This window comes from Microcaecilia unicolor, chromosome 14, assembly GCF_901765095.1.
Source record: "Microcaecilia unicolor chromosome 14, aMicUni1.1, whole genome shotgun sequence".
Classification (NCBI taxonomy): Eukaryota; Metazoa; Chordata; class Amphibia; order Gymnophiona; family Siphonopidae; genus Microcaecilia; species Microcaecilia unicolor.
Genome location: NC_044044.1, coordinates 39137555 through 39161492, shown reverse-complemented (window position 1 = coordinate 39161492; position 23938 = coordinate 39137555). Strand labels below are relative to the sequence as shown.

General features: G+C 43.7%; 2 protein-coding genes across 4 annotated transcripts in view; one reads left to right on the top strand and one right to left on the bottom strand.

The window, feature by feature from the left end:
* ASH1L (ASH1 like histone lysine methyltransferase) overlaps positions 1-5653 on the bottom strand; it is a 239137-nt gene extending 233484 nt beyond the window's left edge. For all 3 annotated transcript variants that reach the window (XM_030186339.1, XM_030186340.1, XM_030186341.1), the window contains exon 1: positions 5237-5653. The gene's annotated coding sequence lies outside the window, so the exon portion shown is untranslated. The remainder of the gene's footprint in view (positions 1-5236) is intronic.
* Positions 5648-23435, top strand: DAP3 (death associated protein 3). Its single transcript, XM_030186342.1, has 13 exons — positions 5648-5774; positions 10288-10334; positions 15131-15247; positions 16175-16276; positions 17079-17187; positions 17538-17630; positions 17926-18056; positions 18858-18938; positions 19937-20095; positions 21092-21151; positions 21419-21508; positions 21599-21716; positions 23018-23435. Exons 2-13 carry the CDS (start codon positions 10290-10292, stop codon positions 23101-23103), a joined length of 1191 nt encoding a protein of 396 aa, XP_030042202.1. The 5' UTR covers positions 5648-5774; positions 10288-10289; the 3' UTR covers positions 23104-23435.
* Positions 23436-23938: the final 503 nt, after the last annotated feature.

Genomic DNA, 23938 nt, shown 5'->3' with positions numbered 1-23938 from the left:
GTCGCTCATGGGATATGTATAAAAAAGGAACTCTTATAATAAAATACTGTAGAACTTATTTGCAATATGAACTTTGACCTTTTTTGCACTAACATATTAAACGCATCTAAGAAACTATACTAACACAAGACTCTGGCACAAAATGATTAATAATGTTACTTCTGATTTAAAGTGAGGGGCTCTAAACTCTGTGACTGATGGCTGCAATTCAGGCAATGTACGTAAATATCTCTTCCATATTCATTCTGGAAATTTTGAAACCTGCGACTATACTGTAAGGCTACCACAAGTGATCCAGGAGCATCGTTTTGAAAGAGACAGCCTTTGGAGAGGGAGTACGTATGAACTGTTCCTGCTCCTATAAACCCCAAGAGCCCTTGGACAGGGGAGGAGGTTGGGGTCCAAGTGGGGTAAGGATGGGGAGGAAGGCCAACAGAGTATTTTAAGTAAGCGCTGAGACTTCACGGAAGAAGGGACCTTGGGTGCATTGGGCTACCAAGGATCAGAGGCTGCACGGGGAAGAAATCAAAAGGCTTCCAAATGGGTCATTCCATGTCAAGTGGTCTGATTTCAGAGAAGTGCCCTGCTCGACCATCACAGATTTCGATGAAATTTTCTGTGAACATTCATACATGCCCCCAATGAACAGTGGTAAAGTTTTGCGTTCGCAGATGCAATACTTGCTGAGATATAGTAATCTGTTTGACCCCATACTGCAGCCTTCTATGGTATGACTCTGAGATTTCGGCAACTTTGAGACACTGTATCTCCGGCAATATTTTGTTGAGAGAAACAAACCTTGGCCATCTTGTACAACTTTTTGCGCTCTATTAAACAAAATAATAAAAAAAATCTTCATGGTCCGAAAAAATTGTAAAGTTTGTTTTTTTATATCTCTGGAATTGAAGGTGTGATAAATGTGAAACTTTGCACACAACAACTTATCAACACAAGGTTTTCGAATGTAAAATTTCATTCTCCTAATATTTTCCATTAGTTCACAAATTGAGTGTAAAGTTGATGATTTTTGCATGTTTCAAACCCCTTAAAAAAGTAGGGTTGGTTTTTCATCGCTGGCATATAAGGCCCTAGAAATAGGGACAAAGTTGAGGGCGTTGCTATCGCAACATCACATGCATTCTATTATTTTTGTTTTATACAGACATTATTAGTACCTAAATTGCATTGGTCCATTGTCACTACCAATTCAGGAACTTGAACCAGTAACCCCATCGCCATAGGGGTCAAGCCCGATAGCTGTGCAATACCAGCCACGGGTGGGTTTCTTGGATGAGGATCCCAAGCCTGTAGTTTGGTTTCTTCATCAAGGTTCCAAAGCCTTGTGTGGGTATCTGTCCGGTTCCCAAGACGACGATTGAGCAGCTTATCCTAGGTTCCTAAGCCTAAAGTGGGTATCTTAAATGGTTCCCAAGCCGAAGTCCATAATGTTTGTATGAACTGCCAAATTCCAACGATTGCTTATTTATTATTGAATTTACGAGCCACTTTCTTTGGTGTCACTTCTGGGAATTGATACTGGCGGCCTGACGACGTAACTGATGGCGCTGGAAGCACACAAACAAGATGTTGTACTGGAACCCAACAAACATCTTTTCTTTCAGGCCAATAAAATGAATGAGCCAGGCCTGGTGGATGCATAAATGTTACCAATGCATCATTTTGTTTGATGGAAATTTCTACAACATTGCCTATCCACCACTTATTGTTATAAATGCAGGCAACATAACAACCAGGCAATGATTTGGCCAATTTTAAATTAGGATCGACGATATCGGAAATTTTGGCCACAAAGTTAATCGTGTCATTTGAAACTTTGCTGACAGAAATCGAATTCGAATCAACTGGCACAAACTGGTGATGATCTCTTGTGCCAGCTATTGTGCAGCTAGCTTTCCATCTTTCTTCTTGCAGCATCCTGTTTTCTTGGATTTCTTCAGTCAGAACATACATATATTTAATTCCATGAATGTTTTTGTCGCAAAAGTTAAACAGATCTATTAGCGTCAGTATTTGGTCGGTTAATGGTCGCTGGAGGCCGGCTCAAGCAGCCAAACGTTTAGTCGTGCCACCAACTCCATCACATGGTGACTTGCCGTGACACATGCCAAAAAAGTTCCATTCGGCCTCAATTTCAAAATCATTCTTGTGATTGCACAGATTGACGAAATTTTTGTAATTTTTGTATTGTGCTGCTGAACCGTCACTAACGTAGTATATTCTTGTAATCTTCGTTTTGATCGTCAAAAACTCAATCAACTTCCGAATGAACATGTGCACGGAAACCGTATCATGTTGTATATGATCAGAAATTATGCAGCAGTTGACAATTTACAGCACGCCATCTTTATTGATATAATAAGCGACGAATGGATGCACTGTGCATTGTGAATTCTCCCAGTGAAAGCCTCAAGCAGCGTCTTGGACAACAAAGAGTAATTCAACACAAAATCCATCAGTACGATAAGTTCAGTTTCTTTTAGGCCAGCTTTTAATGACTTCAAATATTCGCTTTGATGTTTTGAAATGAAGTGCTGGCCAATCAGTTTCCAAACTTTGATAGCAAGTTTTTCAATAAAGTTGTCAACAGTGAGAACATGTGTTTCGAGCATTGTTTGAATTCTATTGATTCTTCTGAGTCCCAGTCCTCAAATATGGCAATGGAGTTACTGGTTCAAATTCCTGAACTGGTAGAGGCAATGTCACCATGGACCAATGTAATTTAGGTAGTAATAATGTCTGTATAAAACAAAAATAATAGAATGCATGTGATGTTGCGATAGCAACGTCCTCAACTTTGTCCCTATTTCTAGGGCCTTATATGCCAGCGATGAAAAACCAACCCTACTTTTTTAAGGGGTTTAAAATATGCCCTTTCTAATGAAAATGATTAAAAAGAGTTTCCAGAAGGTCTTTTTTTTTTTTTTGTAAAAGTGGGCTAAAAATACCCTATTTTTGGCATTTTTGCAAAAATCATCAACTTTACACTCAATTTGTGAACTAATGGATAACATTAGGAGAATGACATTTTATATTTGAAAACCTTGTGTTGATAAGTTGTTGTGTGCAAAGTTTCACGTTTATCACACCTTTAATTCCAAAGATATAAAAAGCCAAACTTTACAATTTTTTTTCGAGCCGCAACTTTTTCGGACCAGGTTTGCTCCAAGTTTTCTTCATGGAAATCGCTCATGAAGATTTTATTATTTTGTTTAATAGAGCGCAAGAAGTTGTACAAGATGGCCAAGTTTTGTTTCTCTCAACAAAATATTGCCGGAGATACAGTGTCTCAAAGTTGCCGAAATCTCAGAGTCATACCATAGAAGGCTGTAGTATGGGGTAAAACAGATTACTATATCTCAGCAAGTATTGCATCAGCGAACGTAAAACTTTACCAATGTTCACTGGGGACATGTATGAATGATCACAGAAAATTTCATCGCAATCTGTGATGGTCATGCAGGGACCACCATAAGTAATGCCATACTGGGAAAAGACCAAGGGTCCATCAAGCCCAGCATCCCGTCCACGACAGCAGCCAATCCAGAAGCTTTCCAATCGTACAAACATTCTATACATGTTATTCCTGGAATTGTGGATTTTCCCAAGTCCAGTTAGTAGCGGTTTGTGGACTTGTCCTTTAGGAAACCGTCTAACCCCTTTTTAAATTCTGCCAAGGTAACCGCCTTCACCACGTTCTCTGGCAACGAATTCCAGAGTTTAATTATGCATTGGGTGAAGAAATATCTTCTCCGATTTGTTTTAAATGTACTACACTGTAGTTTCATCGCACGACCCCTAGTCCTAGTATTTTTGGAAAGCGTGAACAGATGCTTCACATCCACCTGTTCCATTCCACTCATTATTTTATATACCTCTATCGTGTCTCCCCTCAGCCATCTCTTCTCCAAGCTGAAAAGCCCTAGCCTCCTTAGTCTTTCTTCATAGGGAAGTCGTCCCATCCCCGCTATCATTTTAGTCGCCCTTCGCTGCACCTTTTTGCAATTCTACTATATCTTTCTTGAGATGCGGCGACCAGAATTGAACACAATACTCAAGGTGCGGTCGCACCACGGAGCGATACAACGGCATTATAACATCCTCACACCTGTTTTCCATATCTTTCCTAATAATACCCAACATTCTATTTGCTTTCCGAGCGTATTATTGACGATGACACCCAGATCCCTTTCAGACCATTTGAGATGGAATGACCCAAATTCATGTCATTTATTATATTGTAATTAAGCATTATTACAATATATTCTTGATATACCGTGTTTTTGTGGTACCATCAAAGGAGTTTACATATTATATAGAAATATTTTACTCTGTCCCCTGTGGGCTCAATCTAAATGTTGTACCTGGGGCAACAGAAAGCTGAGTGACTTGCTCAGGGTCACGAGATGAACCCAGTTCTGCCAGTTCTCAGTCCACTGTGCTAACCATTAATCTAAGTGGCCCTTACCTTAATGCCACTGAAGAGATTTCAAGATCCGTTCTATTGCTACTGCTTGCATAGACAGCTGTGCTGGTGGGCCTGAACTTGATGAAATAGGGTGTTAGGCTTACTGGATTTTTTTAAAGCTAAATCCATGTGATAAATGGATTGAATGCATTCACTGAGAGCTGTCTGGGAAGCAGACAAGATGCAGTTATAGGTAGACTAGAGAAAGCTTTTTAGAAGAACAATCTGTGCAAAATGGATACAAAGTGCTAGGAGACGGAATGGAGAAATTAACTGAAAGCAGGTTTGAAATGCCACTACCCTCATTGACAGTCATTTTATCTGCTGTTGCCTCAGGTATTCAGACTATGTATGCTCTTTGGGGGAAGGAATTTACTGTACCTGAATCTAAACAGTGTTGTTGCCTAACTTGAGCAGCCTGAAGACATTTTGAAGAAGTGAGGCCGAGCAGACGGTTCATTGAAGCCAAGACATGTAGTCGAACTAGTTTCTTGTCTTTGTAGATGAAAGTGCATTTTGCTCAGTGGAAGGAACCACTGCAGTAAGGTGAGAAAGAGCTGACTAGCACACTGGCATTTGCTCGGAGCCCCATTTCCCAGGGAACAAACGTACCTGGTGTTGCAGGCTGAAAAGCGCAGAGGCCAAGGCAGAATAATGGCGCCCCTAGGCCGGGCTGTCAAACCCCCTCCATGTTTCCAGTGACGGAGCCCCTTCCCCTCCCCCGAGAAAAACAAGAAGAAGAAGCGCTACCTGAGCGAGGGCCGCAAGTCCTCGTCACATCCTCCTCCTCCTCCCCCCCGAGGGCTCCCTTCCTTCCCGGCGGCGGCTGCGGCGAGGGAGGGAGCGAGTCCCGGGGGCGCGCGCGCGCGCTGCCTCTCTCACAGAAATCACCTCAAAATGGCGTCGGCCACGGCCGCTCGGCTCTCCGGGCGCTGGGGGGGAGCCCGCCTCGTGCCCGTCCGTCACCCCCAGCAACCGCAGCACGGCCGGCCAGGCGCGCGCGTGGCCCTGACGTCAGGCGGGCGCTGGAGCCCAACGAGTCCTCGCGCATTCTGCCTCCCTCCCTCCCACAATGCCTTTCCACATAAACAAGCCCTTCCTCCCACCTGACGCGCAGCCGTGCGCGCGCCACTGCCCTTTTCTCGCTCTTTTATTGGCTTTGCTTTTTCTCACCCTCGGATTCCACAAAGAGCCTCGGAAAGTGAAATGCAATAGGTCGTGACCTCTGACGTCACAGAGAGGAAAATGGCGCCGTCGATAGTGGCAATAGCGGTGTGACTCGCTGCTGGTAAGTGTGGGGTCGGTGCCAGGAACAAGCTGGTCCTCCCTGTGCATGCAGGAAAAGAACTAAAGCCTCAGTGGGCAATGGAGGGAGCTGCAGTGGGAATCGAACCCGGGTCCCCAGGACCAAAGTCCACTGCACTAACCGCTAGGCCACTCCTGCACTCTCTAGGAGGTCATGTCCAGGAACAGCAAATCCCTCCCCCCAAAAGAGCTTATTGTCACTGGCCAACTTCTGATGTTCTACTTCCCAAATGGCATTCTACCGCCCTATCATTTCCCCATTGATACCTTCCATTCTTCTATTTCCCAAATGATATTCTGACTTTGACTTCCCGTAACTCCTCACTATGTAACCCATTGGATTTCCATCATTCACAATGTATTGTAAGCCACACTGAGCCGGCAAATAGGTGGGAAAATGTGGGATACAAATGCCATAAATAAATGTGTAAACAGTTTTCATTTTAACCACGGAAAAGCGGTATATCAAATCCCAGCCCCTTTCCCCTTGTCTGAGAGAGCTGAAGCAGAAGGGAGGCGTATTTATTTTAACCAAACTTATATGATTGACAATTTAAACTTTAAACATCAAGGTGGAGGAGTGGCGGACTCTGGTCCTGGGGAACTGACTTCAATTCCCATTTCAGGCACACGCAAGTCACTTAACCCTCCATTGCCCCACGTACAAATAAGCGGCATTGAGCCTGTCATGAGTGGGAAAGCACAGGATACAAATTAAAAAAAAGGCAGCCCCTAACAACATTTACAATATCACAAAACATGATCTAAAATAAGGTAAGTTTTAATTTTTTTAAGTTCCATATTTCTTAAAGGTCTTGGTCCTTTTACAAAGGCGTGCTAGCAGTTTTAGGATGTGCTAATTGTTGCACACTAAACACTAGTGATGCCCATAGAAATATATGGCTGACAGTGTGCACTTATTTTTAGCTCACACTAAAAATGCTAACATGCCTTTGTAATGGAACACCTTAATGATGGTGGTAAAGTATTCCAAAATTTTGCACCAGCAATATATAAAAAGTGGCTTTCTTATATTCAGCCAGCTGAATTAGATGGCAGGTACATCAAGCATATTTGAAATAACGCAACACAAGGTTCTAGATGATTGATATACATGTTAACTTGAAGAAATTACCTTTGGTACCATGTCAATTAAATAGTAAAAAAACAAACTAAAAAAAAACCCAAAACAGTAATAGGGAAGCCATTCTAAGATCACAATATTAGTAGAAGAAGCAAGGTTTCCATGTTAAGTTTCCTTTCTCCTGGAAGGTGAGGAATTGGATTTGGAGAGTAAGTGGAGAAGTGGCCTAGTGGTTAGAGTGGTGGGCTTTGGTCCTGGGGAACTGGGTTCAATTCCCACTACAGACACAGGCAGTTCCCTGTGACTCTGGGCAAGTCACTTAACCCTCCATTGCCCCAGGTACAAATAAGTACTTAAGCCGCATTGAGCCTGCCATGAGTGGGGAAAGTGCAGGGTACAAAAAAATATATATATATAATGGACTAGAAACAAGGAAATTGATGTGGGTTTTTATTTATATTTTTTTTAATCTTTTGCCCATTTATCTCTAGATTGAATAGGTATTGAAGTTACTAACTTTCCTAACTATAGGAAAGAGTTTTGTCACCTTGGAAGCTTGCCAGGTGCCCTTGGCCTGGATTGGCCGCTGTCGTGGACAGGATGCTGGGCTCGATGGACCCCTGGTCTTTCCCCAGTGTGACATTACTTATGTACTTATGGATTTATGGCATCCTTATCCTAATGTAGTATAGGGCATGCAGCACTGATCTTAATGAGTGGAATCAGGAGCTACAACAACAAGCACATTGTTTTGGGATGTAAACTCAAAACTAAGACTAGCTAAAAAAAAAATTGCAATCTTGAACTAGATAATTAAGAGCTGCCAAGCTACTACTTTTCTGAATCTAGTTTATACCTTTTAATTTCTCTAGAATTCTGTTCATTAGTCACTGGAGTATGGTGGTTTTATCTGAAAGTATTCCAGTTTGAATAGTCTGTTATAAAGCTAGGTAATGGAAAAAGACATCTAAAGTCATCAGGAAATACTTTTTTAAAGATTTCACTATAGTTATATTTGGGGGGGGGGGGGGGTTGCAGTGGCTGGTAATCGCAGCATAAGCCTGGAGCATTGCATCAGCTTTGTTTGTTTGGTCCTGGCTGAACACTAACCTAATATAAATCCTTTTTGAACTATGCAACTTTTTCCCTTTCTCTTGTTTTGAGAAACATTTATCGTTGTGTACACCAGCTTTTACAAACTGGATAAGATGCCAGTCAGTATTATTTCTATATACTAGCTATGAATGTTTCACTGTTTATAAAATGACACAGAAAAACACAAATCCTTTCTTTTTCCCCTTAAATTATAAAAGGGCTAGAGAGCAAAGTCAGCATGTTTTAAAGACAAGGTCAAACCAACACATAGGCGAAGCAGGAGCAGAAAACAGGGAAGAAGGCTTTAGATTAGATTAGTTCACTTGTTGATCATGGTGCAATAATGTTGAAGCTTAAAAAAAAACAGCCTAATCTTCCTGAAAATGTTTATAAACTCTGTCAAAGCTCATTCTTGCTGTTTGTCTAAAGGTGTCTAGTTTTCTTCAAATATTTGTGCTACACTTGTGATTCACACATTATGAACAACCTATATATGGCAGTTTTTGCTGGAGTTGATTATGAAAGTTAAGCATCACAAATAGCTATTTAGATCTGTGAATTTAGGTGCACTTATCATTCAGTGCATACAATGAGATTTGTTTATTTTACCAGGTATGAACCTTCTCAGTAACTTTGCTATGAGGTTTGCAACATTTTTCCAATTCCGTTCTTCTGATCTGTGGTTCTTTTTTTTTTTTCATATCTTGGCCTCCTGTTTCTAGTGTACTTTGAAATGTTTCTTCTTTTATTCTTTGCGCCTCAGTAACTTAGTTGCAAGGAAGTAATATTTCAAATTCCAGTTGTCTGTTAACATGACCACTTCTCACTATTATACTTCCTTTCCGAAACCAAGAAGTGAATTAATTAGTGTTTTGATTCTTCCATCTAAATTATTATTGACTAGTAAAAAAGCCCCGTTTCTTATGCAAATGAAACGGGGGCTAGCAAGGTTTTCTTCTGTGTGTGTGTCCCCTCTGCTCTCTGTCCCCTCCCCTCTCGGAGTCGAGTCCTTCAGTGTTAAGTTTTCTGCTGTGCTGTGTTTGTGTTACAGAGATAGTGGGGGCTTCTGCCCTCTCTCCCCTCCCCCCTCTGAGTCCTTCACTGTTACAGAGAGAGTGCTTTGCTGTGTTTTCCTTCACTGTTTGTGTTACAGAGCGAGCGAGGGCGGGGCAGACACTCATGGGGAAACCGGATATCTCTCCCCCTTCACACTTCCGGCTGGAGGCTTCATTTAGAACATTGGTGGTGCCTTTTATATAGAGAGATTTGATGATTTGGTTTCTTTATCCAGTTTGACCATTTTTTTTTTTTTTGTAAGAGCTTATTTTTCCCAATTTGCTTTCCTTTCCACATCTGTCCCATTTTAGCCTCTGACATTATACAGTGGGGCAGCCTGTATTTTCTAATAGGGAGATCTCAATATTTGAGCCAGTGATTACTGTAGAGATAAAGGGGCAGTTTCCCCTACAGAACTGACAGCAGGTCTGTTTAGCCTCTTTGTTAATATTTGTTTCTTAGACACTGTCTCATAAAGGCACTCACTAATATATTTCTCTGCTAACACAGAAATTGCAAAGTATTGTACGTATCGCTAGACTAGAAAATGATCCAAGTTAGATAGACAATGTGTTAGCAGAAGATCTGAGCATGCGGATTGCTGGCTGGGAGTTGGCAGAGGGAAGCTGCATACTTGTAGGGATTATGGTGAAAGACAGCTTTTTTTAAATTGGTGCTGTTTTGGATACCCACAGGGTCTCTACAAGATGTTTCATACAGATTTTATTTATTTTAAAATATTTATAAACCCACACGCACTATTATACAATTCTAGGTGGTGTACAGAATATGCATACATAATAAGTTATAAGACAAGTGTCTGCTCAAAAGAGTTTACAGGCTACATAAGTTCCAGAGATTGCAGGTCTCATTAAATAGGTTTTAATATTCTTTTTGAGGTTGGGTTGCAAGTTACTTATGTGTCTTAACACTGATCAGTCCTATAATAAATCAGTCAGGGGAAAGTAACACTTAGACCATTATTCTACTGTCAGACTACACGTGATAGGTTAGTGAGACACAAGTCTTCCTATTGCAGAGGCCAACAGCTTCCTGCACCACCACACAGATTCAGAGGCTTCCCCAAAGCTGTGTGTCACACCAGAGGCTTTTGTTCTGCCCTCTAGTTCAGTTTCAAACTGTCTCCTCAGATAAAGCTATTTTGATATTAGGTAATCTTTATGAATACAGTTATTGTTACTGTGCACCCTGCTTCCTCCTGCCAGCTCTGACTTGTGTACATCTGTTATCTGTTTTACAGGAATGATGGCAAGAACTTTGAGGAGACTGATCCCTTTGTGTCAGAAGGTAAACCCAGTTCTTTATTGCCACACTTTTCGCTTAGAAGCTGGTAACAGGAATGCTTTCTGGTATCTCTTATTCTACCTGTGTCGGGCACAGCGCTATTCAGGAGTTCAGATAACACAGCCCGTGACTGCAGCAGGACTCCAGGACTTGGAGACAGCTGGTGTGAACAGTAGCGTTTATCTTGGTGTAGAAATGCTTCTGATGAAGGAATTTTTGCTCAGGTCAGCCTTGAGGTGTTTGTTGAAGAAAGACTGGTGTAGGCTGTGATGGTTAACTCTTGTGTAAATTTTCACTCTCCTATCTGTCACTGAGTCAGCCATAAATAGCTTTCCTTGACCTCTAGAAAAGAACAGCATATGAGTGCAACAGGACTTCAGGACTTGGAGACAGCTGGTGTGAACCATAGCTTTTATCTTGGTGTAGAAATGCTTCTGATGAGGGATTTTTTGTACCTTGCTCCAGAGAGTTTGCTCAGGTCAGCCTTGAGGTGTTTGCTCAAGAAAGACATGTAGGCTGTGATGGTTGACTCTTGTGTAAATTTTCACTATCCTGTCACTGAGTCAGCCATAAATAGCTTTCCTTGACCTCTAGAAATGAACAGCAGTAATCAGTGTAATACCAAGCCCTGGATTTAAAATGTCGCTTTAGCATTTCCAGCTGTTCCTGCCCAATAGCCTAATGGGGTGAGCTGCTAGAAATGACAGCTTTCTGGCCTAATAGCTTGGTGAATCAAGATGAAATCTGATTCGTCTGGAGCCACTGTGGTGGTCCACTGACCAGTTGTACATTTGGTGTAACACGCAGAGTTAGAACAGGGAATGGTGTGGAGCGGGTGGAGGTGAATTGATTTTTCACTCGTTCAAAAAGTACAAAGACCGTGTGACACTTAGTGAAATCGCATGGAAATACTTTTAAAACAAATAAGAAGAAATATTTTTTTCACTCAAAGAATATTTAAACTCTGGAACATTTTGCCGGAGGTGGTAACAGCAGTTAGCGTATCTGGGTTTAAAAAAGGTTTGGACAAATTCCTGGAGAAAAACGCCATAGTCTGTTATTGACCGACATGGGGGAAGTCACTGCTTGCCCCAAGGATTGGTAGTGTAGAATGTTTTGCTATTAATTGGGTTTCTGCCAGGTACTTGTGACCTGAATTGGCCACTGCTGGAAGCAGGATACTGGTCTAGATGGGCCATTGGTCTGACCCAGTATGGCTATTCTTATGACTCAAGTATCAGAACCACTGGAAGCCCACTGGCAAAACAACTAGTACAGTCCAAGTAAAACAAGTGGGAAAGGAAATTGACTGTGGCTTAACACTATAAACACATATAATGTTATATAAAGTTGGGAAAAAGACCTTGACGCCTGTGCTTTTTTTTTATGCTGTTATGTGGCTTCGATCATAGGTCCAAAAATACCCAACAGCCCCGATTTTCAATAATTATATAGTGATGCCTGAAAAATCATTTCGCATTTTGACGACAATGTGGGGGGAAAAAACAAAATTCAACTTATCTTTTGAGCAACAGTGCACGGCAGTAGTGAAACGTCCCAACAGGGACCCGTTTCACCAAAAGGCTTCCTCAGGGGACTCCGTGCTGCCTTTGCTGTTGAAAAACAAAAGAAGAAATGAAAAATAGCCATCCCAGTCTCACATACAAAATCAAGACAGAGGAGCAGAATTCATTATACCTCAATATCTGCGGCTGTGCGTTATGGCCACCGAGGAACTAAACTAGGGAAACGCTAGATCTACAGGTCTTGAGCTGAAGTTGTAGGGTGGGAGACTCTGGAGCAATGTCAGGAAATACTTTTCCACAGAAATGGTGGTGGATTACTGGAATGCCCTCCTGCAAGAGGTTGTGAAGACAGAAATGGTGACTGAATTCTAGAACACTACAGAAAAAGGATGGAAGGAATCCAATTAAAGCAAAAGTTGAATGACCTCATAACTGAAGTGAGTTTTGACAGCAGCTTCAGAGGTTAGGAAAGGAGACCATTGCCAGACAGAATTCTGTCTGGGTCTTGTAAATGGCTAAAACGTATTAGGGTCGAGGCTGGACTGAGCTTCGACAGGGAAGTAGAACCTGTGCAAAATGCCAGATTCAACTTTGGCCACCTTGCTGGGCAGACTGGGTGAACTGTGCTGTTTTTTTTATCTGCCAACACGTACTATGTTAGGTGGGTTCAGTCTCGTCCGGGTGTCTTTCTGACTTCTCTAGAATTATGTGTGAAAACCGGACTTGACACTCAACTTTTTCCTGGAAAGAAATCCCTCAGCGGAAAATGTTTCTGTAGAGGCCGCCTAGTCTTCAAGGCAGTGGTCTGAGAGCCTGGAAACTAGAGTTCAAATCCCACTGTGGCTCTTTGTGACCTTGGGCGAATCGCTTAACCTTCCATCATATCTGTTGTTTGAATGTTCTAATGTTTGCTTATTAGATCTTTCATTAGTATTATGCTGCAATATTATATCTCTGTTTGAATTTCTGTGCTGTTAAATGTGTCTATTTTTCATCCTGTTTCAATTTGCTGTTATCAAGTTTACCTCCTTTAGTGTAGTCATTTTACTATTTTTATTCCATTTAAGAAAACTAAGTTTTCTGAGTGGATGAGTGGCCTAATGGTTAGTGCAGCGGGCTTTGATTTTGGCAACCCGGGTTCGATTCCCACTGCAGCTCCTTGTGATCTTGAGCAAGTCACTTAACCCTCCGTTGCCCCAGGTACAAGAAACTGTAGGGACAGAGAAAGTACATGGGTATAATGTGTGCAGTGCTGCATACGTCTAGTAGCGCTACACTGTACTTGCTGTACGCTGCATTGGGTGAATTTCTTCATAAAGGTGGTTAATAAATCCCAACAAATTAAATTAAGATTTGTCAGTGCAGGGCGAACTGGTTTAGGCTGGGATGGAGGGGGCCTCAACGGCAACTTCAGTAATTTGGAGCACGAGGACAGGGCTGGGCAGGCTTTACTAAATGTCAAAGAGACATTTGTAATCATGACTTGATAATGTGTGTCTGGATGAACCATTCAGGTCTTCATCTGCCATCATTTACTTCTTTACTATGTAAGATTGTAAGCTTTCCTGGGACAGGGGCATAATTCCTGAATCTGAAAATAATTCACCTTGAGCTCAGATTGAGAATGAGAGTAACTCCAGTCAGCCATTTTGGATTTCTTTGTAAACTTGAGTAAATAAAGTCTTGGTCTTAACTCTGAGTCCTCAAGGGCTACCAATGTCAAGTTTTCAGGATATCCCTAATGAATATGCATGGGAGAGATTAGCATACATCATACCTCCATTAGGAATATTCTTAAAGTTACATAAGACCTAGCCATACTGGTCAGACCAATGGTCCATCTAGCCCAGTATCTTGCTTCCAACAGTGACCAATCCAGGTCACAAGTACCTGGCAGAAACCCCAATTGTGGCAACACTCCATACTACAAATCCCAGGGCAAGCAGTTGCTTCCCATGTCTGTCTCAATAGCAGACTATGGACTTTTCCTCCAGGAACTTGTCCAAACCTTTTTTAAACCCAAATACGCTAACCACTGTTACCACCTCCTCCAGCAAAGAGTTCCAGAGCTTAACGATTCGTTGAGTGAAAAAAAATTTCCTCCTATTTGTTTTTAAAGTATTTCCATATGTGTTCCCTAGTCTTTGTAGTTTTGGAATGGGTAAAAATTTGATTTACTTCTCATTCTACACCACTTAGGATTTTGTAGATTTTATTGGTATGCAGTCTGAAAGGTTTGTTTACTTTATTCTCCATTACATTTGGGCAATGGATATTCACAGTACACAGATAGACCAGTACTTAGAAGGTATTACAGATTCCAGATCCTAACCCTTACCTTTGGGCTTCTGCTTTACAGGTTGATGATGGGGAAAAGAGGGGGAGGGGGTCCCGGTGCTAAGGTCCAAAGCTCTCAAAAATGTATGTGCATAAAAGGATAAACTTTTTTATTTTGGAGGGGGTACGTTTTTACCAACTCCGACTTGGCCCAAAATTGCTTCCAGCTCCACAGCCCTGGCGAGTCCGGAGGCGATTGTAAACGAAAGACCAAAAGTGCTGTGCCTCGGTCTAAATAAAAATGCACTGGGAGCTGCAGTCAGGGAGTGGCAAAGCAGCAATCTCTTCCCTGAATTTTTCTTTAATAATTAAAATGCCCCTGCTGGACAGGAGGTGCAGAAGAGAAATGCCAGCTCTAAGCATTTAAAGGGGAATCGTTGCTTCTTGGGCTCACCTTTCACAACTGGAGGGCCTGCACCACACAGCTCTGTGCAGCCAGCCTGAGCTTCTTGCCAACTTATCACTCTAGGGGTTTCTGGATATCTGTACACGCTCTACTTGTGTTGAGGGGGGGGGGGGGGGGGGGGGAGACAGACGCTAAACCAGAAGCAAGGAGAACTTCTAAAATTCCCTCCCCAATTTTCAACTTTGGTACGCAGCTGCTTTGTGTTTCTGGTTTTAAACAGCAGGAGATGCTGTTTTCTGAGCGGTTGTCTCCAAGGACCCCAGGGGATGGGGAGGACGGGGCTGTTCAACCTTCAGCAGAAGCTAGAGCAGGCTTTTTTGCGTGATCTTTGTCATTGTGCAGCATGACTATAAATATCCCAGAGGTTTCTCTTTTCAGTGATCTCCTCCAATGTGTGTAATTTTTCTCCTGACTTTGTACACTGCCATTCGATGTACTTCTGAAACTAGATTATGTTGAGCGCAGAGCTGGACTTTAGCTGAAAAATCTGTCCCTCTTCCTCCCCCCCCCCTCCGGTGTGGCTCGTTTAGGTGGACCAAGGCTACTTATTCCCGCTTGGCAGAGCATGGATAACTGTTGCAGCTGCCCAGGATGAGAATGTAACTAGGATGCCCAGAGCTGTCTTCCGAACCAGTGAAAGTGACCCGGTGAGTTTCTGTAGACAACTAAATCTTTGAGTTCTGGGGGTTTGCAAGAGGTTCAGCAGCCTGTTGGGGATGCCCAATGAACAGGCGGCTCCAGCCCTGATCAGTACGGCCGAGTTGTCCCCCTCCCTGTATAAGAGCTGTTTAGGGTGAGAGTCGCAAAGCAAGGTTGAACTGTGACTCCAAAGCAGGAAAGGGAGGCTGCACTTAAAAGAATTGGAGATCTCCAGGGGTGGGCACTGTAACTATTCTGTCCCTCTCGTGTATCAGCTCTTCTCATCCAGCTTTGGTACCAGCTCTTTGCATTTTTGATTAATCTCAGCCCCTCCCTCGAAATGTTAAGACCTTTCAGAGCCCGCAGCTTTGAGTTGGTGTACATTTCACATACTAGTCTACTGTGCTTCATTCAGCCTATCCTCTGATTTGGAAGCGCAGTCTTAGTTGTCCCCTCTGCGGTGCTCCCGCAGGAGTCGCACTGGCTCTCTCTCCCCTGTTTGATAACCGAGAGGGCTTGCATGTCTGCCCGCCATGCGATGACAGGATCGCTGAGCTGCAGATCCCAGTGGGGTTTCCATGGCAACCAGAGCAGGCAGAGGACCCAGTCTGTGCTCCCAGCATCTTGTGCTGACATCGCTGAGTAGTGCAGATGCTGAGGACTGTATATCCCTGAGATCCCAGGCCACTGGTGTTGCCTGGCAACGGCCTTCTGCAGTCGGCGGCAGAAACCAGCTTTCCCAGGTTAATTAAATGACGTCAAGGGAATCTGAGGTGCTGCTCGGACTCCCGGTGTAGATCCATAGCCTGATTAGGTCAGGAAACCTATTTCTAGACCGGGGGCAGTGTGCACTAGAGATGAGGTTAATAAACCTGGCAAGTTGCTAGGGATGAACTCTGACTTGACTTGCATTTCTGTTTCTAATCACTCTACAGGCCAAACATGGGGACGAACACGAAGGTCAGTACTATGTCCTGCCGGCCCACGAGGTGAAGAGCTTTTTCTCCCACGGACTGCCAGTTCACTTGCAGCTGCAGGTGCGATATTGTACAACCGAGCGGTGGACAGGGCAGGGTGGTGGCAGAGGCTTCAAAGGTTAATTCACATGTGCCCTGGCTCAGGAATTGGGTTTATAAGGAATACGCACCACTTGGTTGGGGGGGGGGGGGGGGGGGTTAACTGTTGTCCAGAGATGGGCATGTGGTGTGTACTGCCATACTAGATCAGACCAAAGGTCCCAGCCCAGTATCCTCTTTCCAACAGTGGCAAAACTCCATGCTGCTTACTCCCAAGTCTATCTAAAGAAAGGGTTTATAGACTTTTCCTCTAGGAGTGTGTCCAGATCTCTTTAAGCCAGCTTAACTGCTTTTGCCACATCTTCTGGCAACAAATTCCAGAGCTTTTTCCCAGGAGATGTTGACCCCCCAGACTGAGAGAGGCTTGGGGGGTGGGGCACAGAGCTAGCTTCTCCCAGAGGCAGATCGATAAGAAATGATGCTCAGAGGATGGCCAGAGCCATGTCACTCCTTGCCGGCTTCCCAAATTGACAAGGCAAAGGGACTATGAGGTGCTGGTCTGCTTCCACAGTGCACGTCTTTTAGAGATGAAGGATTATTTGGATCTTAGTCCCTCTTAACTCCTGTGAACGCCGTCCTTAAGAGACCTTAAGTTGAGACCTTTGTGGGGGGGGGGGTCAATGTTTTTGTTTCAATTCCTCCACTGCATGCAAATCTCTCTTATGAATATTCATTGTGGATATTCTGAAAACCTGACTGGCCTGGGGTGCTTCCAGGACCAGGTTTGGGAATGGCTGACCTAAGAGCTTCTATCTTCCTACAGGCAAAGTCATTCAATGAAACCTGCTTGATGGTGCGGCGGCCAGCCTTGGAGGTGATCAGTTACTTACGTAACACAAACTTCTCCCACCCAGCTGTGCGTTACGTTATTTGTATCCTCTTTATGGCCCGGGGGGGGGGGGGGGGGGTGCTCGACTGCTTCTGCCATAAAATTCATGACTGACCAGCTGACTTGGGCAAAGCCTGCTTATACCCAACATGGCATTCTGTGTGCTGGTTTTTAAGGAGGTTTAGGGGGAAAAATAATACTTCACTACCTGTGTCTTGGATTGGGCATTCTGGGAGCCTTTGTGTAGCCCAAAAACCTGGAGCTGATAAAACACTGAGCTCTTCCATTAACCTTTGCTTCCCCACTGCCTTTTCCAGTGAAAATGTTGTTCTTTTGGGGAAAAGAACTTTGGATGTTAATTTGCTAGCTTTTCCTTGACAGTTTGCACTCAAGATGGCCAGAGAGGCACTGGCAAATCCCTAACGCTTTGCCATGTGGTTCATTATTGTGCAAGGCAAGACTGGCTGCTGGTTCACGTGCCTGACGGTGAGACTTAAAATCTGTGGAACAGTAATGGTGTCTTTCCTCTGGGGGAGGGAGCTGGTCATGGGCTCCGTTGTAAATGCGTAGTGAAACTGTTCTCAGTGAAATATATTTTCTTTGATCCTGTACATTTTAAGCTTTTTTTTTTTTTGTTTTGTTTAGAATCTAAGAAGGTAATACCACCCCCAAATTCAGAATTTATTTTCTGTAACAAGATTTATTCTTGGAATTGTAATAGTAAACTTTAAAAAATAAAGAAAAGAAGACTCAGTTATTTTGGAATTGTCTTGTTTTTCAGTTCATATTTTGGTGAAAAACTGCAAGGAGCTTGTGCCGTCTTCCCATAATAAAGGCCGCTATGACCAGCCCTTGGAGGCATCCGCCTGGCTGAAATGCTTCAAGATCACAAATGAACGTTTTCTGAAACAGGTCAGTAGAAGTCGACCTGGATCGATGCTTGGTATAGACACAGAGCTACAATTAACTTGTGATTTTTGAATGGAAGGAATTCAATGAAAGCAAAATTTAATTCTTGTGGCATACAGAAATGATGAAATCATGAGTTCATTTCGGTGGAACCTCTTCCACGCCCTTTGGACAAATGCATTAGGAAAAGCACGCAGATGCCAGTCTTGTCTGGTACATGTATTGGGTAGGTGATGCTTTTATAGATAACTAGTAAAAGAGGCCCATTTCAGATCAAATGAAACGGGTGCTAGCAAGGTGTTCGTCGCCAACACCCCCCCCCTCCCTCCCTCCCTGGCCAACCCCTTCGTTAGTCTTCCATTGCTCCGCCCCCTTCATGACGTTTGACGCGCGGGCTGGGCCCGGAGCGATTTCCCACCCCTCCCTGCCAACCCCTTCGTTGTTCTGCCATTGCTCCGCCCTCGAGGGCAGGGCCCGGAGCGATTTCCCACCCCCCACGCCTCCCTCCCTGCCAACCCCTTCGTTGTTCTGCCATTGCTCCACCCTCGAGGGCGGGGCCCGGAGCGATTTTGGTGGCTTCACCACCACGAACCTTCGAACCTTTTTGAAGGAAGTCAGGGCTTAGCTTCACTGACATCAGTGTCCTTAGAACGTTGAGTGTGAGTTTTATTATAGTAGATGTGTTTTGGGAACAGCGTTGTTATCATCATAGGATTATGTTGTACAAAGTCTGACTCTAAGTACAAGATGTTACTTCTGTAAACGTTTATACCTGTCTAAAATCTCCCCTGTCCTGGTGTTCAGATCCTGACCCAGCAGAGGTATGTGTGGAGCAAGCGGGAAGCGACGGAGGAAGGGAAACCACTGGGAGAAGTCATAGATCAGGTGAGAGGTTGAAAGAGGTGGTCACCTGTTTAAAACGGTCTAGAAGAAAGAGGCCAGTGTCTGAGGTGGATGTGTTTTCTCAGATGAGTAGGCTTTCTGTAAGTGCCCACGTCGTATGGCCAAATAGGTTAATAAGGTGAGGACGCAAGCTAGGGGGAGGAATGGCAGCAGGAAAAAGGAGGTGTTAATGCCTCTGTACAAGTCTTTAAGACCTCATTTTGGAGGACTGTGTACAATTCTGGAGAATGCACTTTTCAAAAAGATATAAAAAGGAAGGAGTCGGTCCAGAGGGTGGCTGCTAAAATGGTCAGTGGTCTTTGTCATAAGATCTCAATGTGTATTCTTTGGAAGAAAGGTGGGAGGGGGAGATACGATACAGACTTTTAAATACCCCTGTGCCACAGGCGGTAAGTCTCTTTCAATTGAAAGGATGCTCTGGGATGAAGGGGGACAAACTGAGGAGCAATCTAAGGAAATACTTGTATGTACAAAGGATCTCTGAGTAAGGGATTGTAGAGCTTGGTATGAATGGACACACTATATAGGTTTACGGTATCCGCCCTAAGAACATAAGAAAAGCCATACTGGGTCAGACCAATGGTCCATGTAGCCCAGTATCCTGCTTTCAACAGTGGCCAATCCAGATCACTTGGCAGAAGCGCAAAAAGTAATAAAATTCTATGTACTGACCCCAGGGATAAGCAGTTTTGATTGCTTCCCTCCCCCCCCCCCCCCCCCCCCCCCAACACCCCAATGGCATTGTGGACTTTCCTCCAGGAACTCGTCCAAGACCTGTTGAGCACCAGAAACAGGTGTGGATTTGAGAGGCTTCCTGTGGCAGATGTAAAGAAATAGCAATTTGTAGGGAAGGGAGGTGGAAGGCTGTCTTGGATGTCTCGTTACCACCTCCTGTTTTGCTATGGTGTCTGAACAGTGCTTATGAATTGTCCCCTTGTTTGTTCTGGTGGTGATCGTGTTCTTTCTTACTGTCTCTGCAGGGATTAAACAGAATAAAAAGTGCCAGTGATGCCTTGGGAGTGGTGCTTAAGGAGCTGAAGAGACAGTGCCGTCCTGGTGCCTTCCGCATGCTAGTGGCAGCGGATGGAATAAATTCCCTGTGGGGGAAGACAGCTCTAAAGAGAGAAGACAAGAGCCAGGTATGCGGTAACCCTAATAAGACCCAAAAGCCGATGCTAGAGCTCAGGGCCTGATCTTCCAAAAAAGCTGGGCTCCTAAACTTCACCTATTTTTAGCCAAACTTAGTCTTCTACGGCGTCATCTTCCTGAGCTGCATTAGGCATTAACATGCATCTAAAAATGGAATACTGTGAGACACGCTTTAACTCCGAAATAGGCGTGCACTAAACATATTTCAGATTTTCAGGGGCATGTTGTGGGCATTCTGCACTAACCAGTTCTTCTACATTACCGCGCGTTACCACGTTAGCCTACAAAAAGTGCAATCCACAAAATGGAAGCTGCAGTGAAAATAGCCTTGGCCTAAAGTAATACTGTCTGCCTAAACTTAATCAGTTTAGGAGCACAAATCCTTTCAATATTTGTTTAAAAGTTGTGCAAGGCGAGTAAAAAGAAAATTCAGGTAAGGTTGTAGTTCTGTCCCAGAGGGCTTTGGATGAAGAAGCGACATGCTCAAGGTACATCACTGAGAGCAGTAGGATTTGAATCCTGATTTCTCAGTAACCGTTAGAGCACTAGGTTTCTTCTTCACTCAGCTACATAAAAGTCCGGCTAGTCCTTTTTACTACACTTCTGGACAGTGGCCCTGAAGTCGGGAATCCTATCCCTGAATTTAACCCGTGAAAAAAGCTACAAGTTTAGCATTCTGATTCATCTGGCACCTATGATTTGCTCGGGGGGATACCAGGGCATCACGTAAATGCAATGACTGGACAGCTTAGGCTTTTGAAGAGGATAGAACATGTTTTGCAAGTCGAAGCATCTTATTTCTTGCTTTTAAAGACAGGTGGTGGGTAGACATGAGGTGGTCTGTGCCTAGTAACAGCTGCTGATTGCTTTGTACCCACAAATGCTGCTGCTGAAGACTAAAATGGAAACAGTTTTGAGTATATTTACAGAAGTAAAAAAAAAAAAAAACCAACAGTTGCCTAATGGACTAACTGCTTTTTTTCTAGATTGTTTCAGAGGAACTAACTCTGGTCCATAATCTGAGGAAAATGATGCTGAATGATTGGGTGAGTGCCTGTTCCTTCATTACTGCTCTGAAACAGTGAATCATTGTGTACCCTGGGCTCTGGTGCTCTTCCCCACAGCACCCCTTGCTGGTACTGTAGGAGCCACAAACTCTTCCTCATCCCCAATGGCTATTGGTCCAGTACTGTTCTTACCACATCCTGCTGAGAGTCTGGGACTGCAGGAGCTGTGAGGTTGTAAAGACAGAGCACCCCGAATTGTGATTCTTGTGCTTGCATAATTGAGGAGTTACTGCCTTTCATTTCCAGAATGGAGGTGCCATTGTGACAACTGTGACCCAAACTGGCTCCCTCTTCCAGCCGAACTCTGCATATCTCCCTCACGAGCTTCTGGGAAAGGTACAGTGACCCTAGTTTTCTCTTCTGGGCACCGAAGGAATTAAATACTATCCAGCCCTAATCTATTCGTGCATTTGGTTTCTTGCACAGGAGGGGTTCGATACTCTGGATCCTTTTGTGCCTATCCAGGTTTCAAACTATAGTGAGAAGGAGTTTGAGAGTTGTTACCAGTATTATCTTGAGCGCCGCTGGCTTCAGCATGAGAAAGGTGAGTGACCCAACCTTCTCTGCTTCTGTCCTGTAAAGCTTTCCTCTTTCTAGGTGCTCTGCGTGGCCACTGCTCCCCTTCAGTAAAATCAGCCCACAGGTAAAGTACAGGTGCAGTTTATTGATGGAGAAACCAGATTACTAAAATCTAACTTTTTTTTTTTTATAAGTACCCCATCTAAGAAGTGAAAACAGTGTTTCAGTGAACCCATTCAGGGCAGGATTAATGCTTTGGTGTGTGAGCCCCCCGCCCCCCACAACTCCTCTGACTGCAAAGGATGAAATTGCACAGGGTGGGGCGAATAGAAAGGTCTCATGGCATCGATGGCTCTAGTCCCCTTCCTGCCCCACTTTCTACCAGACCAAAAGTCTGCCTCCGGAGCCATCAGAGCTACCCCCAGCGTTAATGTGTTTTAATGCCGGGATCGTGTGCAGATGGCTGCAAATTGTATGGAACGGATAGTAATGAGGTCAGTGATGCGCAGAAGGAAATGAGGGCCTATAATGCTGAAAGGTTTCCGACAAGTCAGGGGCCGTGTAGAAGGTTTTAAGGAGAGGATTTCTAGCCGGTTTTCCCATTAACAAGCGGAAGGAGGCTCCTGCAAGTTCTAAAGACGAACAGGAAGGAACAAATATGCACACAGGTCGGAGTGAAACCGAAAGTAAAAGTGCACATCTGTGCTGGTTTTTTGCCTAAATACAAGCCTCACAAAGATTCCATGTGCTAGTAATAATTGAGGCTTGTATTTAGGCATTGATGTATACTTGCACTTCTGTTTTTGTCTCGACATGTGCACAAGAGCGGCATTTAACCTTGTTCAGTAACTATGCATAAAATATAATTTGCTTTGAGCATCTCTGAGCTAGAGCGCTGTGGGTCCATCTGTGTGTTGCTTTGAGTATTGGACATCTGAGAGGGCCCCTCTTAAACACTTGGGTGGATGCCTAGTTTGCCTGTGTGTTAATCCTGCTCCGATGCCTTGATGCACAGAACCATGTTATCAAAAATTTAAAGCTGGGCCTTTTCAGTAACTCTTATAGCAATGAAAATATTTGACAGTACGGTACAGCCTGGGCGGTTGAAGTAGGCAAGGAACAATTTCTGTACTATTAAACATTGTAACTTCCTTTTTTCTTTTCTGTAATTATATGTAAACTGCACCAATGGTGTGGTCTACCAAAAATTTGATTCTACTTGAGGAAAAGGAATTTTAATTATAAAAGCTCAGGAGAACTTCAAGCCTGACACTGTACTTGTGATCACATGGTTTTACAGTAACTTAATCCCAAACTTCCTTTCAGCTTGTACCGAAGAAGGGAGGAAGGAACTGGTTTTCCTCAGCAATTTCAATCCTCGGCAACTGGAGCGCATCTGTGCGTTTCTCTGACTTGAAAACTCTCCACAGCAATCCTCTGGGTGTGCGATGGCCAGACCTTTCCAGCCTCATGGCATGGAAGGGGATCTAAAGCTAGCTGATCTATGCACCTCTGCTGCAATGGAGACTTGCCTGCAGTCCCGGCCTGGATGTGTCAATCTGCCTGTAAATAGGGTCTGAAGGTGTACAGATGAATTGCAACTGCTGGACCTGAATTTTACACAAGAACTAGGAAACCTGCAAATAGTTTCTTCTGGCTCTGCTCTTTTCCAGTCCATCTATATTAAATTGAATTTGTTACTGTGTTTTAAAACATTAAAAAAAAAAAAACTGATGGCAAAATCCTTTAGCCTGTTCCTGCTCAAAGCCCCAAATCTAAGAAAGGACGGTTTTACTTAAAGCGGTGTGTTAAGTCTGGCTTTGCCAGAGGAAGATCCATTTCTTTGAGTAGACTACAGCAAGTGATTTGATGCAGCTCATACAACTGTCTGTGATATAACCCCCCCCCCCTTCCTGCCAAACACACTAGGGTGGATTAGAAATTGGCTGTGGTGGTGATGAATTAAATGAAATTCCCTCTGAGTGAGAATACTGCCATTGGTACTGGGCCTAGTTCTGTTCAGTGTCTCCCTTGGCAATATAGTCAGGGGTTGGGGGAGTGTTTTCCTATAAATACTTTTGCAGATGCCACTAAGATCTATAATGACGGAATCAGAAGTGGTCCGAGCAGTGATGAAGTATTGGACACCTATGTTTTAGTATTGAAATCTGTAAATGTTGGTGTAGAAGCTGGAACTAAGGTACAGCTTTTATGTCTGGGTCACAAAAGTGACTTATTCAACATTTC

Coding starts and splice junctions, on each gene's coding strand:
- DAP3 (XM_030186342.1), top strand. CDS start 10,290: ATGATGGCAAGAACTTTGAGGAGACTGATCCCTTTGTGTCAGAAG. Junction 10,335..15,130: donor TGATCCCTTTGTGTCAGAAG/GTAAACCCAGTT, acceptor TGGCTCGTTTAG/GTGGACCAAGGCTACTTATT. Junction 21,152..21,418: donor AAATGATGCTGAATGATTGG/GTGAGTGCCTGT, acceptor TTTCATTTCCAG/AATGGAGGTGCCATTGTGAC.